Raw genomic sequence first — 18310 nt, 5'->3', positions numbered from 1 at the left:
GACGCTGTCCTGTGCTCCAGCCGCACGCAGGCTGGGCCCCGTTACACACTGGACACACCACCCACAGCCGGCCGCTGCCCACCACCCCTGCCAGACCACCGGACTGCATCGCGCTCTGCCCACACGCCTGTGCTGCGCTGCGCTGCCATGGCCTTCCACCACACCCACCGACAGACTGCCGCTCCTAGTGATCTGGACTCTCCTTGGAGGTACCTGAGCTGGCCACAGCCCGTGGACATTGATTCACACAGCTGGCTGCCACCGCCCCCTCCCCAGAAGGGGCCAGCCAGCCTTTCATCTTCAGCACATCCCATTCCCTCCCTCCTCCCAGAGACCTCTTGTGTTCCTGGCAGCCAAATGGAGTCTCTCATTTTCTCCTGTGGACCACTTAGTTTCCCCCAGAATCCAGTTTTCTTCTGAATGTGCAACTGTCTCTCTGATGTGTGTGCCTTTTGTTCAACACAGTAACCCGTGTACTCTTTCCAGCTCTTCTACACTACCTGTACAAAAGTCTCTTTTCCTTACTTTCAATAAATGTCAGACACTATTTAAAAAGAAATTGAGTCGTAATGAGAATGTCCCCTTTCCCTGTCTGGTCCTGTTAATGGAGCCTATTTCTTCTTGATTCTTGCCATTATAAAACAGAAGATAGTCTTGTGGTGGTCCTGGGAATGAACACCTTACTTGCAGCCTCCAATCCCAGATGATAAGTCTTTTTTTTAATATTTATTTTTTAGTTTTAGGTGAATACAATATCTTTATTTTGTTTCTCTGTGGTGCTGAGAATCGAACCCAGTGCCACACGCATGCTAGGAGAGCATGTCACCACTTGAGCCATATCTCCAGCCCAATCCCAGATGATAAATCTTTAAAACCAGCATTTACATGCCCCTTAAGAAATGATTATTTTGGTAAAACAAAAGGTATAGGTAAATCATATAGATGCTTTGTAAGAATGTTTTTCTTGTTTCCCAAAAGCAACCTGACAGCACAGCATCTAGTTATTAAAATCACAAATCCCACACATTTGTTGGTGGACACTTGTCAGACTTTTATTTAACCCATTTTTCAGGGAACCAGAAGAATGACATAAAAGTCTTCAATAAAAGCATTTAAATTTGTATTTCTTTGCTTGTGTATGTAGTGGAATAAGGAATCAGAACTGTGTTTATTAATTCAGATACAAACATGTTTGATTGATGACCGGTAGGGCTATACAATTACAATTTTCCCTAATAGTTAGAAAAAGAAAGAAACATAGTACTTTACATCTCTCTGTAAAGTATGCTTATCTCTTAAATCTATTATATTAAAGAGGCTTTGCTACCTCAAATATCACTGGGAAAAGTTAAATGTCCAAATAGTGTCAGATAATCCTAAGGTGGGCTTGCAGTATAACAATCAATTCTCTTCCTTATTTCTAATGTTTGATTTTTCCAGAACATACAAATGAGGAATAAATCACAAGAGTGTTTTTTAAAGTTATTCATACTGTTCATTTGAACAGGTAAAATTTTGCCATTCATTTTTAAAAACTATTTATTTATTTTTTAGTTATAGATGGACACAATGTCTTTATTTTACTTATGTGGTGCTGAGGATCAAACCCAGTGCTTCACACATGCTAGGCGAGCATTCTGCCTCTGAGCCACAACCCCAGCCCTTGCCATTCATTTTTGATTCATAGGATGTACATGGAACTAGAGGTACATTATCTACATTATGTCTGTCATATTTTTTATTCCCAGGAATAGTAACATCATTAATTTGTAATTTGGAATGTCAGATCAAAGTTTTCTTGACATCAGAGAGAAAATTCAAATTGCTTAGTACAATGAAGCTTTGTGATTTAACACGCTTCTTAAAATTATTGAAACCAGGCTAATTATGAGGGCCAATTCAAGGTGCTGACAGCCTTTCTGGATGGGTGTAAGATAATCATGTTTGATATTCACTCTGGTTTTCAATAGATTCTGCTGAAGCAGTTTGAAAAATGTTTTGAAGCATTTTATTGAGTAAGTCTAGCATATTCCCCATGATCTGTGTCTACCATTTGACGTAGGTCAAATGGCCAGGGACCTGCTAGGTATCCTTTGAGCAGTGTTGGCAGGCCCTTACCCTTCTCAACAACAATTCCCCTGCAGTTTTTTTCTTTCTGCTAAGATAGCTCTGTCTGGGAAATTTTCCCTTGGTCTATTCAATCATCCCATGCTACAGATGTCTCCTTTAGGCTACAGATGTCTCGAGGGGGGGGGGGGAGGTGTCATAGTTCACAAGAAGCAGTAGTGTACACCTTAGTAAGATTCCATTAAGGGACAAAGGAATGACATTTTTAAGCGTAGAAGGGAGATTCTTTTTCATTACTTTGCAGTCTCACCCTTGCATTTGCTTTTCTTGGTTTGTTTCTTTCATTTCATTTTCAGAAATCTACTGAATCCCCAAACAGCTTTACCTCATAAGAATGAGGAAACAAAGACTAATAATAAAGAAGATAAATATAAGAAAAAGGAGACAGAAATGCAATTAACTGGTTTTGGTTTGGATTGGTTTGGTTTGGTGGTTGGGACCATGATGAATTGGTATCTATATTTATGGTAACATTACACAAATTTTGTGACACATTGAGAAAAATTTAATATGGGAATGATTGAATATGGATAGTTCAATGTTCCAGAATCTTGAGTCTCAGAGGACTCCTGGTAGAATATATTGATTAAAGGCTTTACTCCACACTTAACCCTAGGGCCCTAAGTGTACCCCTGCACAAAGAGTCGGCCCCAAGGCAGAGATGGAGTAAGGAAGGGGATTCCAAATGGACCCTGTGGGAAGCCACTCTGAATGATTTGCATCTTCCATCCTGGAGCGGGGAGGCTTTGACCATCACTACATCTCTTAGTGACCTGGACATTGCCCAGTCCTGGAAGTTTGAAGACGTGTCTTCAGATGTAGGTGTGTTGCTCCATGGGTTAAACTACACTCACCTGTTCCTTTGTGATATTACCCCTTTTCCCTGTTTGGGATAGAATGTTCCATGGAAACACTTTGTGTCCCCTTCTCTTGCTCTGCCTTTGGGTGTGGCCTTCCCAGATGTCAGTCAACATGCTGATAGTAGACATCAATCATGAAGCTAGACTCAGCCTTCTGAAACCTGACCCCTTGCCTCATTTGAATGGCGTCTCCCCAATAAAAGGGTTCAGCATGTGCTCGCTGGCTGTCTTTCTGCAGACCCCTTAAGGTCAGAGGAGCCATCACAGGATCCCAAGAAAAAGGTATCTCTGTCTTTTGTGTGGTTATTTCATGCAGCCCAGTTCACCTGGAGTGACCCTGAGCGTTTTAGTTGTGAGGAATGCAATAGGACCCCTTGCAAGTGAGCCTCATCTGTTTGTCCCCTAGGAACCTGGAGGGACCTGAAGTAGTTAGCTGAGAGATTAAGTTATTAGAAGTTCTGCATGCAAGGATCCTTCCTCCAAGGATTTCTGCTGTGGTCTAATCACCTGCCTGCCTCTCTACAGGTATGAACATACTTCTTGACATACTTGCTTTCCATCATGGGAGTATGGAGACTACCTAGGTACTGTAACAATCAGTTCTAAGCAATTATGAACCTAAAATGAAAAGTAACAAATCTTTGGGAACCAGCTATGGAAAGGACAAAAATCAGCCAGCACATATACACTATGAAACAAGTGAAAAAAAATTGAAAGCCTTTTGTGATCCCAGACTATTTCATGGCATGGAGAAATGGCCACACCCAAATAATAAAGAATAAAACAAATCCCCAGTCAGGACATGGTTAAGGTTATCAGGTCCCTCTATCTTAGCACCACAGCTGTCAATCATAGACCCCATATTAAAAGTACCTGGACTTTGTGTTTGTGCAGGGTTAGGGTCAGGGACAGTCCCCTTGTTTTTGATGATGGAAAATGTGGTTCCCAGAAGGCTACCTGGCCCAAGTCTACAGCTGCTGGGCTATAACTGAGCTTCCACTCTGCCCCTTCTGATGGTTGCACACCTTCTCCCACTCATACCCAGTCCTCTTCAACCCTATCCTCTTAATGGTCTCCATCAACAGTCACCAAATCCATTCTGCCTCCTGACTCACTCACTTCAATGGGTCTCCTATTTTCCTTGTCTGAGCCCCTGTCCTTATCACTTGCCTTCTTCAGTTCCTGGACTTCTGAAGCCTTGCCACAGTGTCAAGCAGAGCCTGATATTTTTTTCTTCTGCCCTCTTTGGCTGTTTCCCTGGCTTAAGGCAGTTGAGAGAATATTGTCAGTGATCAAAAGGAGAGCGTGTAGAATTCATGTTGTTCCTAAGGATACAGTAAGCCTATTAATTTGGGCCTTGGATTAAAAACTACAGTATCATTTGTTCTGCAACCTTGAATGGAGGACTACTACATATTTACTCACATTAGAAGCAAACACATTTGTTGTAAGTTCTTTAAGATAGATTTCCAAAACTAGTGTAGAGATCAAAGTACATACTTTAAATATTTTGACCTGTTATTCCAAACCAAGCACAGCTGTGCACATCTGTAATCCCAAAGACTTAGGAGGTTGAAGCAGGAGGATTGTAAATTTGAGCATCATAAATTTAAGTTTTTTCAGCAACTTAGGGATACTCTGTCTCACAATCAAATAAAAATGTCTGGAGTATAGCTTAGTGGTACAGTGTAGGCCTAGCATATACAAGGGCCTGGGTTCCTTCAGTACTACAATTGAAAAAAGAAAATGGGGCTGTGATTGTGGCTGAGTGGTAGAGCACTTGCCTGGCATGTTTGAGGCATGGGGTTCCATCCTTAGCACCACATATAAATAAATAAATAAAGGTATAAAAAATTCTTGAAAAAGAAAAAATCTTGCTCCAGAGAGATTGTTTTCAAACTACATTCTCATGAATGACATGAGGGAATGTCTCCTCACCTTTTTATTATTAAATTTTTACTTTTCAATAAAGAGAAGATATCCTGGTCTGGGGCTGTGGCTCAGTGGTAGAGCACTTGCCTACCATGTGTGAGGCACTGGGTTCAATCTTCAGCACCACATATAAATAAAATAAAGGTACATTAACAACTAAAAATATTTTTTTAAAAAAGATAAGATATCCCTAACAATAAATAATTTTTCCCACAATAAAATGTCCTTTGTTTTGGTTCTACCTCCTCTTGTCTCCAAAAAGTTGAAGTCTTTATTTTACTTTCTCCCTCTTTTCCTTTCTACTATCTTACCACATGAGGACAATTTTTATTTCCACTTTCCTACCCTATTCTTAGTTCCCAAATCATGGAGTTGGAGGAGGTATGAAAATAACACAGGTAGAGGTTTTTAGAAAAGCCTTTTAATAAACCCTCTAGAGGGAGCAATATTTAACTTATCACATAAAATCCTAGTAATCAATTTTCAGATTCTGAGCATTAAAAGATATTTTTAGGAATGAAGACAATAGCAAACTTGAATTTAGATCTTTTCAAAATTCAGGGAGATCTCCAACACTGATGTATTCCCTTTTTCCCCAAGAGGAAATATGTCTGTCCAAATATGAGTTCACAAAATTGCCAAATAGAATGATGAAAGAAAAAGAAAGAATGCCTGTCTATAAGAGGAAAGAAAACAAAAGGATCAGACATTAAACAAAATTGCAGGTGCAATCATATACAAATTTGGTATCCACATTCACCAAGAATTCTTTATTTTATTTTATTTTATTTGGTACTAGGAATTGAACTCAGAGTTTCTTAACCTCTGAGCCACATCCCCAGCCCTCTTTTACATTTTATATAAAGGCAAGATCTCACTGAGTTGCTTAGGGCCTCTCTAAGTTGCTGAGGTTGGCCTTGAACTCTCATGCTCCTACCTTAGCCTCCTGAGCTGTTGGAGTTACAGGCGTGCACCACCACATCCAGCCACCAAAAATTCTTAAGAAGGAGGAATTAGTCTAAAGGAGTTCTGGACTGGTTGTGTAGAAAATTTAAGGTTAAAGGACATACACATTGAAATTTATTTTCAACTTGAAGGACTGTCTATAATCTTCCCAAAGCTTCCACTACTCAGTTTTATCTAGCTTCATGGAATCACACAGAGACAGCCTGTCTTGGAAGCCAAAACTGGTTAACACCCTGAGTATAACCATCATTCTCAGCACTTTCCTGGAATGTCATTACTTGGGTCGGTATATCACCCTGGCATGGAGTCTCTTTCTTTTTTTTTTTTTTAAAATATTTATTTTTTAGTTCTTGGCGGACACAACATCTTTGTTGGTATGTGGTGCTGAGGATCGAACCCGGGCCACACGCATGCCAGGCGAGCGCGCTACCGCTTGAGCCACATCCCCAGCCCCATGGAGTCTCTTTCTGATCAACCATCCCATCATACCCCAAGTGAATTTAATGAATGTTCTGCTTGTATTTCTAGTTGTAGCTAGTCAATAGACAACAGAATGCATTGAACAGGACACTCCTGAGCAACCCTGAGACTTCAGGCTACCTGGGTCATTTGAGCCCATTATTTATGAATTGGCATCTATACAATTTGTTACTAAGGCTATAAAGATGAAGAGCAAAGAATTTTCTAGGTATATAATCATAATATCAGAGTCAGCCCTATTCATTCTGCCAGTAATAAAACATGTCAGTATCTCTTAATTTTGTTTTGTTTTGTTTTGAGAGAGGTCTCAGTTTGTTGCCTCTTGAATTCTTGTGCTTAAGTGATCCTCTGGCCTTAGCCTCCTGAGTAACTGGGGATACAGGTGTGCACCACCACACCTAACAAAACATATTAATATCTAATACATAAAATTATGTATACCAATGTGTATTGAGGTCCTTAAATGTACAAATATATGTTAGATGCACCTCTTGCAAATGATCATTTCATCATCATTTAAAAGTGGTGCCTATATTTCTGCCTATTCCTTCAGACCAGGCCTGATAGAGAAACAGACATTTGAAAACAAGAGAATGTACTCCAAGCATTGTACAACAAAGATTATAAACAAGTACATTCAAGCTCTTAGGGCAGATCATTATAAGCAGAGATAGAGGAGCAGGCCCTAGCTATCAGGTTATTTTTCATGGTATTAAAAATATTAAACTGGGCTGGGGATGTGGCTCCAGGGCTATGCTTACCTATCATGTATGAGGCCCTAGGTTCAATCCCCAGCACCAAATATATATACATACACACACACACACACACACACACACACACACACACACACACACATATATATATATATTACAACTAATACCTACTGAAGCAGATGTGATTAGTGTTCTATCCTCTTGGAATTTTTGTCTGTTTTTATGTATATCATCTCCCTTTGTGGGTTTTTTTTTCTCCCAATGGCCAGAATCTGTGGCTCTTTGTCACAGATTATAAATCCTTGTCTGCAAACATGAAGAGCCAAATCTGGGCATTAAAGTCCTCTAGATAGCCTCTGTGGATGTATAGGTATAAACACTCCAGTTCTTTTGCCCATGATTAGGATAACTTTGAAGTGTGGCTTCTGTTGTATCTAGAGTCGCCCTATTGGATTATGGCAAAGTCATCCTCAATGGCACTTTGCTTTGGCCCTTTTACCATCCCAGCTTTACTTTTCCATTCCTCTGTCACTATATTTTTACATGTATTACATATCACTTACACATGAATCCTTGGTCAGAATCAGCTTATGAGAAATCCAGTCTAAAGGAACTGCCCAATTATTTTGCAAAATATTTTCTTGTAATTTACACTCTTGCTTTTAATTTATGTAGTCTCATTTCCTTATTCATACTTGGTATTATCACACTCTTTATTAATTATATTCTTCTAATTTCCTTGTGTTGATAACTTTATATATTAGGTATGCATGCGAACTTTTCAGAGCAATTACAAAAAGAATATAGAGTATATAACTTCTTACCTAGTCAAAAAAAGCACTGAAATAGTAGAAGAAACTTATTTTAACTATAAATAATTGCCTCCAAGTGTAAATGTTCTTTCTTCTCATTATCTTAAGTCTGTTCTTTAAAAACTTCAAATTACACATTTATATTAACACTCTTCTAACCTGTATCACCAAAGATAAATAAATTTGTGTAAAAATTTTTCTACCTCTATCACCAAAGATAAATTTTTTACCTGTTTTGTAACTTCTTACAAATGAAAACGTGCAACAATATAGAATTTATTCTGTATCTGTGAGATTCATCTATGTTGTATGTTTCAAGTGTTCATTTTTATTTACTGAAGTGTAGGTTGATGGTCTGTGGTGATATCACATTATGTTTTAAATTTGCATTTCTTTTTTGATGCTTTGTTTTTTATTTTAATAAATCATTTGCATTTTCTTCTATAATAAGCATAAAGAATGTCAACCCCTTTGGTCATATTTATTATTTAGTAACTGAAGCATTAAATGACAATTTATACTTTTAATATTATATTCATTATATTTGACATTGTTTAGCTTTCATGTGGAGAAAAAGAGACCCAGGCACAAACCTTTACATTATGCACCTGCTAGGCCTGCAATGTGATTTTAATAATATTATTTAATAATAATTTTAATAATATGTTGTCAATTCCTATGAAGTGGGCAGAAAGGTATCAATAAGAGTGATTGTAAAGTGGCCAGTCAAGTGTTATGATCTTTGACCCACTGCTCAATCCATTTCAGGATCGGATATATTATCTTCTAGATCTTCTGGTTTATTGCTGGACAGTTGGTGCACAATTTCTTCTTTTAGAATGCTATGGCTTCTTCATAAAGAACTTGAAAAAACTCACACTGAATGTTATCTTTTAATTTCTTCTCACCATAACCCCTTGTTTCAAGTCTTTTGTACAATACACTGTTATCTGTTCTCAACACAAAAACTATGTGAAACCAACATTCAGGGAAGAAATCACAACCATGGTAATCAACAATAGTTTCACCTTCTCTCTTTTGGTTTTCTAACTCATCAACTACTCTATCTTCATCTAAAATGGGGCAATCATACTCTTCATCATAGCCATTATGTAACTGCCCTTCTTGAGCTAAATCACCCATATTAAAGTATTTCAGTCCTGATCTTTTTTTTATATTTATTTATTTTTTTAGGTGTAGATGGACACAATACAATGCCTTTATTTTTATGTGGTGCTGAGAATTGAACCTGGGTCCCGCCCGTGCTCGCTCTACCACTGAGCCACAATCCCAGCTCTTCAGTCCTGATCTTGATGCAAGTTCTTTGCCTAGTGTAGTTTTTCCAACCCCTGGAGTACCTGGTCTGGAACACTTGCAGTCCAAAGCACAGGCCAACCTTGCCTGCCCCGCCATGCCACCCAGCCCATTCCCAGCTGTGCGCGCTAACTGGTGAGCAGAATGTTCTGTAACAACATAGTCCTCCACAGCGACCTTGCAAGAGCAGAGACTCATGCGCTCAACACACTAGAGAGGGCTGCATTTCTATTATTACTAATAATATTAAGTACCTCTCTATTGCTTTTTGGCCATTTTGCTATGCTTTTTAATGAAATGCTCGTTCACAAATTTCAAATATTTTTATTGATTTATTTACCTTCTTTTTGATTGGCAGCAACTCTTTTTATACATACTTGATGTTAATGCCCTCCAGGCAAAGACCCACCAGGAACACCCTACTATAATTGAACAAATTTGATTTATTATTCAGTGTAGGGAATGAAAACACACTAAGGAAAATTATGGGACATCTCAGTAAAAGGGTGTTAGAGAGCTGGGGATATAGCTCAGTTGTAGAGTGCTTGCCTAGCATGTTTGAGGCCCTGGATTCAATTTCCAGGGCTGGAAATAAAAGAGATGTTTGCCTAACCCAATATCATAAGGATATTCACCTGTGCTTTCTTCTAAAATCTGCCTGATTTTGTTTGGGATCAAATAGTATCCAAAAATGAAATTTGAAGAGAAATATATCTTGTAACTAATTTGAGCTTTCCAATTCATTAATATCCTATATCCTTCGATTTATTGTGTTTTAAATTTATCTCAGTAATATTTTGTAGATTCAAGTGTTGAGGTATGATGAATATTTTATAGATTTATTTCTAGTATTTGATAATTTATGATTGTAAATGGTATTAATTTCTAAAATTTTACTTCTAGTATTTTGTTATTAGTAAATAGGAATACAATTGCTTTTTTATAATAGCTTTATTGAGAAGACTCACATGTGGTATTATGGTTTGAATATGGAGTGTCCTCCAAAAGTTAATCAGGCAGTGTTCAGAGGTGAAATGATTGGGTTATGAGAGCTGTGATCATTGAATTAACCCAGTTGATGGATTAACAATTTAAATGATTAACTAGGTGGTAACTATAGGCCAGTGGGATGAGGCAGAAGAGGTGTGTCACTGGGGGCGTGCCCCTTGGGATAATATATCTTGTCCCTCTGAATTCTCCTTCTCTCTTTGCTTTGCAGACACCACGTAATAAGCAGCTTTCCTTCACTGCACTGCTCTTTAGCCATGATGTTCCACTTCACCTCAGACCCAGATCCCAGACTGAACAGGCCAACTATGGATTGAACCTCTGAAACCATGATCCAAAATAAATTTTACTCCTCTAAGTTGTTCTTGTTGAGTATTTTGGTCACAGTGATAAAAGCTAACACATGGTAATATTCAGCTTTTAAAGTATAAAGTTAGGGTTGGAGTTGTAGCTCAGTGGTAGAATACTTGCCCAGCATGTGTAAGGACCTGTGATCAATTCCCAGTACTGAAAAAATAAAATGAATTATACAAGTTAGTGCTTTTTAATATATTCTCAGCTTATGCAACCACTACTATTATTTAATTTTAGAACATTTCCATTACCTCAGGAAGAAACCTTGACCTCCCCATTTTCCCTTCCCTCTAGCTCCAGGTAATCACTAATTTACTTTCTACATGTACACATTTGCTTATTCTGAATATCTCATATAAGCAGAATCATATAATATGTGGTGTTTTGTGATTAACTTCTTTCACTTTGCATAATGTTTTCAAAGCTCATTCTTTTGTAGTACCTATCAGTACTTCATTCCTTTTATTGACTAATATTCCATTGTATGGAGATACCACATTTTGTGTATTCATCCTTTTTGGGGGGGTTATTCTATTTTGGTGCTATTATGAATAATGCTTCTATGCACATTCATGCACAAGTTTTTGTGTATTTCCAATTCTCTTCATACCTAGCAGTAGAATTGCTATGTGAGTTGAATGGTAAATAGTAACTCTCTACATTTTGAAGAACTGCCAAGCTCTTTTTCCAAAGTGGCTGTATCATTTTCCTAGCAATATATAAGGGCTCAATTTCTCAACATCTTTACTAATACTTGTGATTGTCTTTTTTTAAAAATTTTTGTATATTGATGTTATATACAGAGGAATTGCTAACTTCATGTATAATTTCTAATTACTCATAGATTTGCTTGTATTTCCTATGTTTGCAATAATATCTTCAAACAATGACTTTTATTTTTCTTTTTCAATCTTAAGACACTTTATTTCTTTTTTTGTTGTTGTTGTTTGTTTGTTTTGTGGTACTATGGATCAAACCCAGGATCTCCTACTTGTAAGGCAAGTGCTCTACCACAGAGCTACATTACCAGCCCCCATTATTTGATTTTATTGACTGGTCGAATTATGATCTGCAAGACATTGGGAATAAAAAAGCTGACAGTGGAAAATCTTGTCCAGTTTGTTACCTCTGTGGAAAACATTTGACATATAACCATTAAATATTATCTTAGGTGTAGCTTATTTGTAGGTACACATTATCATTTTAATGAACTAGCAAATGCTTCAGAAAAGCATTATATACATATATGTGTTGATATGTAACATATATTCATTTATATTTACATATATGTACATAATGATTCATGATTCAGAAAAAACATATTACATGTATTTTATAGGTATATAGATAGGAAAAGGAAAAAGCAAATGAGACAAAGGAATATGGGGATTGCTTGAACTATTTTTGTAATTTTATATTACATGTATTTTATAGGTATATAGATAGGAAAAGGAAAAAGCAAATGAGACAAAGGAATATGGGGATTGCTTGAACTATTTTTGTAATTTTTGTCTGTGGTAATAGGGATTGAACCCAGGACCTCATGCATGCTAGGCAAGTGCTTAACACTGACCTCTCCAGCCCTTTCTAAATTTTATTTTGAGATGAAATCTTACTAAATTGACCGGGATAGTTTTGAATTTGCAATCCTGCCTGAAACTAGATTTGCAATTTGCAGTCCTTCCTCAGAGGTAGCTGGGATTACAGGTATGCACCACTGTGCCAAGCATTTTTGTAAACTTTCTGTAAATTAAAAATTATTATCCGTAGTTTAAAAAGAGGGCAAAAGTAGGGGCTGGGGATGTGGCTCAAGCAGTAGCGTGCTCACCTGGCATGCGTGCGGTCCGGGTTCAATCCTCAGCACCACATACAAACAAAGATGTTGTGTCCGCTGAAAACTAAAAAATAAATATTAAAATTCTCTCTCTCTCTCTCTCTCTTAAAAAAAATTATTAGGGGCCGGGGTTGTGGCTCAGTGGTAATGCACTTGCCTAGCATGCATGAGGCACTGGGTTCGGTCCACAGCACCATAAAAAAAAGAAAACTATCTATCTTTATCTATATATATAATTATATGAAAAAAAAGAGGGCAAAAGTAAATATACATACATATCATTGCATTTTCTTTCTGATCACACTTATGTCGCTTCAAATTTTTGGCTACAAATAGCACTGTTGCTTATGATCCTATAGGTTATTCACTTCTGAAATGTCCCTTACAAAGTGACAGGTGACAATCTACCCCTACTCAGTCTACCAAATTAACCAGTGGATGGCTGCCAGTTTTCTATCCCCAGGACCACCACAGGATTTGATCTTCTGTTTTATAACGCAAGAGTCAATATCAGCCACTGAATGGCAGGACAGATAGCTTTTAAACAGGAAATGGACCCCATTTACAGGAGGGATAGGTGCCAAATTCACTGAGACTCAATTTCTTTTTAACTAGTGTCTGTCATTTATTCAAAGTAAGGAAAAGACATTTGTACAGGTAGTGTAGAAGAGCTGGAAAAGAGTGCAGGAATTATAGTATTGAACAAAAAGCGCGCACATCAGAGAGATAGCTGCACAGTCAGAAGAAAACTGCAATCTGGGGGAAGCTAACTGGTCCACAGGAGAAAATGAATGACCGGATTTGACTACCAAGGTCTCTGAAAGTAGGGAGGGAATAGGTCTGTCTGGCTGGCCCTTTCATGGGGACAGCCAGCTGTGTGAATCAATGTCCACGGGCTGTGGCCAGCTCAGGTACCTCCAAGGAGAGTCCAGATCACCAAGACCAGCAGTCTGTTGGTTGGTGTGGTGGAAGGTGATGGCAGCGCAGCACAGGTGTGTGGGCAGAGCGCGATGCAGTCTGGTCTGGCAGTAGTCGGTAGTGGCCGGCTGTGGGTGGTGTGTCCAGTGTGTAACGGGGCCCAGCCTGCGTGCGGCTGGAGCACAGGACAGCGTCCGAATGGGCACGGGAGGGGCTGGGCTGGCAGCGCAGGGCGGGGGCCCGCTCCAGAGCGAGGCCCTGTGGCGGCAGCTGCGGGAGCCTGGAGCGCTATTCCTGGAACAAAGGCAAGCACTACGCGGGAGGGGACAGCAGCGCAGGGAGACCGCGGTGACGCGAGCGAGCGAGCTAGCTAGCGAGTGGGGAGGGAGGCGCGACGGGAGGGCGCCTGGCTCAGCTGACCCTCCCCAGAGCACCGGCCATAGGCCCGAGGGTCTGCAGGCCTAAAAGTCCTCGTCCTCCTCCCATCCAAAGACCCGCTTCATCTCGGCCAGGAAGCCCCGGTAATCATGGAGCAGGGGGCTGTCCTTCTTGATGTAGGGGATCACCCACTGCAGGGCCGGGCCCGTGAGGCGGGTGATGAGGAACGTCACCTTCAGGGCGTCGCTGGAGAAGGTCTTGTCGTCCACGAACATGTAGGAGCCGGTCTGCACGATGAACTCGGGGAGCCGGTCGGTATCGCCGTCAAATGTCTCGGGAAAGGGAATCGGGTTCCTCCACCGACGCGCCGCGGGCCGGATGGGAAGGGCCAGAAGGGCCTTTATCAGCTGCACCCGACCGTCCATTGCTCCGCTGGGCTTCTGTGAGCTCCGCTGGGCTCCGTAGAGGTCAGCACAGAAGTGTCACCGGAAGCGCGTGTCCTCGGAGGCGGGTTCTAGATCCTGGATGGGTGGAGCCAGGGCGGGACTTCAGTGCCTTCACGTGCTTCGCTTAGAGGTCATAATCTCCAGTGCGCAGACTCGTAGTAGCACAAGCCAGGAAGGCGGGGATTTGAGGTGTCACTCGGACTGGGCGGAGGTTTTCCAATGCTAACGTTGGGGAACGTCTGAAAATAGGAGGAACCCGGGACACCTGGAGGTGTATGGTGAGTGCTTGTTTCCAGGTTTGGAGCCCGCTGCTAGCGAAGCATAGGAAGGTCCACTTCTGTAAATTGATAAGACCTCCCTTCACACCCCTCCCAGCCCCTCACTCACCTTCCCACAGACGTCAGTTGAACAAAATTCTGTGAACAAATTTTCTTCATGAATCGCACAACCTGGGATGTATTGGCACGCCCTGGCCGCAGTTGTGGTTGCTTTTGCAGTATTAATAGGGAAGTCTCAAATATTAGCAAATGTAATACTGAGCAGCATACTCAGAAAATAATGTGTCATGAGTGTTAATATAAGGCTGGTTGAATGTTAAGAAATCTCCTAATTTGTTATAAAAGCTGCTGCAGTTCTCTGCCTTGTTGCACTGTGCATAGGAAGTTCACAACACTTCTTCATGGCCAGTAGGAACCAGAAATGAATTCTGCTTGCAAGATGGAGTCATGTATAATGTAACCTAATCAGAAGAGTGACATCTCACAACTTTTGCCATATTCTGTGAAGCAAGTCACAGTCCCCACCAACACTCAAAGGCATGACCAGATGCTAAGGATGTTGAAGGCTGCCTTATAATCTGTCTGCCATGGAATTAATATTTTGGTGATCTGTTCACCTGTTAAGGATATTTGGCATGTTTCCAGGTATGGACAATTACAAATGAATTGGCTATAAACATTCATGTACAGATGTTTGTGTAAGTATGTTTTAATTTCTCTATCATGAAGAATTTCTGTGTCATTTGGTTCCTAATAAAAACTCACATCAAAGGAGGAATAGAAGGGACCTCCTAAATTTGATGAAGAGTACATACAAAAAACAAAAAACCCAACACCCTACAGCTAACATACTTAAAGATGAAAGCAAGTATGTTTTCCACCTTTATAAGAACAAGACAAGTATACTTACTCTCATCACTTCAGTACAATACTTCACTACCAGTTCTAGATAGTGCAATAAGGAAAAAGAACAGGAAAAGGAAAAGGAAATAAAAGGCATTCAGATTGACCAGAAAGAAAGCAAATTCTTATTTGTAGACAACATGATCATGTATACAGAAAATGGATTCTCTAGGATCTATTAAAAATACTAGAATAAGAAGTAAGTTTAGCAAGGTGTTAGGTCACAGGTGAATGAATATAAAAATGAAGGAAATTTGTAACTAAATAAACCTAAACACTATAAAAACATAAAAGTTAGTTAAATATGATGAAAAAATGTGAGAGAGTAGTGGAACGATATGTTCATAGGTTGAAAGATTGAATATTGAATAAGACAGCAGTTTCCCCAAAATTGACCTAAAGAGTCAATTAAACTCCTGGAAAATGTGTTTTGTTTTGTTTTTCAGTAACAAGCATTGAAGGTCTTCACGCATACTAGGCAAGAACCCTACCACTGAGCTACACCTCCAGTCCTTTTGTAAGGAGATTTTTTTGAGACAAGGTCTTGCTAAGTTGCCCTGGCTAGCCTCAAATTTATGACACTCCTGCCTCGGCATGCAAAGTATCTGGGATTACAGTTGTATGCCACCATGCCTAGCCTGGCAAATTATTTTTAATGTATTAAAAAATATTGATTCCACTGGGCGCCGTGGCACACGCCTAGAATCCCAGCAGCTTGAGAGGCTGAGACGGGAGAATAGCGAGTTCAAAGCCAGCCTCAGCAAAAGTGAGGCACTAAGCAACTCAGTGAGACCTTGTCTCTAAATAAAATACAAAATAGAGCTGAGGATGTGGCTCAGTGGTCGATCCTTCCTCCCAAAAAATAATGATTCCAAAATTTATATGGAAATGCAAAGGACATACAATGGTGAAAACAACTGTGAAATTGAAGAAGTAAGTTGGAGAACTAATACTATTTGATTTCAAGATTTATGATAAGTCTATAGTAATAAAACAATGTGATGTTTTTATCAAGATAAAAAAGTAGATGAATAGAACTGAATATGGAATCCAGACATTCATACATATATAGATATCTCATTTTTTACAATGTTATAATCATATTTCAGTGGAAATGGAGAGTCCTTTCAATAATGATACAGGAACAACTGAATATCCATTTTTTAAAAAAAATTAAATTTTGATCTGTATCTCATACCATATAAACTAATAACTCATTTTTTGGGGGGGGATATTGGGTTTCCCTACATTGGAAAGGCTGATGTCAAACTCAAGGTTCACCTTTCTCAGCCTCCTGAGCAACTGGGATTATATGTGTGCACCACTGTAGATGGCTCTCACACCATATACAAAAAGTAACTCAGAATAGTTAATAGATTTAAAGGTAAAATCAAAATTATAAAACTCTTAAAAGAAAACAGGGGAAAAAAAACCCTCTGCAATCTTAGATTAGCCAAAGATTTCTTAGTTAATGACAATGAAAGCACAATAAATGAAAGTAAAATTAGATAAATTAGATTTCATCAAATTAAAAAAGCATATGTATTTCAAAATATGCTGTTAATACAATGAAAAGACAAAGAATAGGCTGGGAGAAAATATTGGTAAATAACATATCTAATGAAGACTTTAATACAGGATTCATATAGAATTTTCAACTCTACAAGATAAAAAGTAAACTATATTATTCAGAATGGAAAAACATTTGAACAGACACTTCACCAGAAAAGATAAATATATGATAAATTAGCACACAAAAGGTGTTCATCATCATTAATAATTAGAGAATTGCAAATTAAATCGTCAGGGAATTACCATGTCACACATATTATGGCTAAAGTAAAAACAAAAATAGCAAACCCAAAAAAATCCTAAACAAAACAAAACCTGATAATACTAAAGTGCTATTGAGCTTGTGATGAGACTTGATTTCTCATACATCACTGCTGGGAATACAAAATGTATTATAGTTTGGATGTCCCTCAAGAGCTCCTGTTAATGAAGGAATATTCAGAGGTGAAATGATTAGATTCTGAGAGCTGAAATCTAATCAGTCCATCCTAGTTTGAATGAACTGACTGGGTGGTAACTGTAGGCAGACAGAGCATGGCTGGAGGAGGTGGGTCACTGGGGGCATGCCCTCAAAGGGTGCATGTTCTCTTTCCTGTGGTCTCTTCCCCCCTCTCTGACTTCCTGGTTGCCATGTCCTGAGCTGCTTTCCTACCCCACACCTTCTGCCATGATGTTGGGCTTTACCTCAGACTCAGAGCAATGGAATTGGCTATCTATGGACTGAGACTTCTGAAACCTTGAGCCCCAAATAATTCTTCCCTGTAAGTTATTCTTTTCAGGTATTTTGGTCACAGTGTATTAAAATCTGACTAAAACAGAAAATGGTACCAAGAAGTGGGGTCATTGCTATTACTAACCTGACCATATGGTTCAGAAGTATTTGAAATTAGCTTGCAAGAAGAATTTTGAAAAGTTTAGAGATGTAAACTAGAAAACCTTTGGAATTTTGTCAGCAGAGTTTACTGGGTGATTCTGGTGGGAGTTCAAAAGACCAGAATCCCAATGGGAATGCAGACTGTGCTCATGAGGGAAATGAAAATTCTATTGGAAATTGGACTAGAGGCCACTTCTGTTATATTCTGATGAAGAACTTATCTACATTTTGCTCATGTTCTGACCCTTTGGGGCTGAGTTTTAAAATGATGGAATAATTAATCCAGTGGATGAAATTTCAAGGCAGCCCAGCATCGGGTCAATGGCATGGATATTGCTGGCAAATGGTAGCCAGGTTTCCTGTGAGAAATAGGAGTAGAAAACAGCTAAGGGATTTTTAAAATTTGCAGTTTGGCCAGAAAAGTGCATGTAAATCTGGGGCCAAAGGTATGCTTGTTGAAAAAATTATAGCCCCTAAAACTATGCTAAATGTACTAAGAAAGATGCCTTGAGGTCATCTCAGGAATTTGTGACACCAC

General features: G+C 39.2%; 1 protein-coding gene, 1 long non-coding RNA gene and 1 pseudogene across 2 annotated transcripts; 1 reads left to right on the top strand and 2 right to left on the bottom strand.

Moving 5' to 3' along the window:
* Nucleotides 1-409: 409 nt before the first annotated feature.
* Nucleotides 410-9413, bottom strand: LOC101976861 (adenylate kinase isoenzyme 6-like; annotated as a pseudogene).
* Nucleotides 9414-9515: 102 nt separating this feature from the next.
* Nucleotides 9516-14201, bottom strand: LOC101976584 (retrotransposon Gag-like protein 8C). Its single transcript, XM_005337668.5, has 3 exons — nt 13319-14201; nt 12398-12467; nt 9516-10722 (listed from the first exon to the last, which is right to left on the bottom strand). Exon 1 carries the CDS (start codon nt 14122-14124, stop codon nt 13783-13785), a length of 342 nt encoding a protein of 113 aa, XP_005337725.1. The 5' UTR covers nt 14125-14201; the 3' UTR covers nt 9516-10722; nt 12398-12467; nt 13319-13782.
* A 90-nt stretch (nt 14202-14291) lies between these two features.
* LOC144371685 (uncharacterized) lies at nt 14292-16521 on the top strand. The gene is made up of 2 exons (XR_013431663.1): nt 14292-14423; nt 14805-16521. It is a non-coding gene; the product is annotated as an uncharacterized LOC144371685 (long non-coding RNA).
* The last annotated feature ends 1789 nt before the right edge of the window (nt 16522-18310 follow it).

This window comes from Ictidomys tridecemlineatus, chromosome X (assembly GCF_052094955.1).
Source record: "Ictidomys tridecemlineatus isolate mIctTri1 chromosome X, mIctTri1.hap1, whole genome shotgun sequence".
NCBI classification, from domain to species: Eukaryota; Metazoa; Chordata; class Mammalia; order Rodentia; family Sciuridae; genus Ictidomys; species Ictidomys tridecemlineatus.
The sequence above is the reverse complement of the archived record's forward strand: the minus strand, read 5'-3'. Positions and strand labels throughout refer to the sequence as shown.

Coding starts and splice junctions, on each gene's coding strand:
- LOC101976584 (XM_005337668.5), bottom strand. CDS start 14,124: ATGGACGGTCGGGTGCAGCTGATAAAGGCCCTTCTGGCCCTTCCCATC.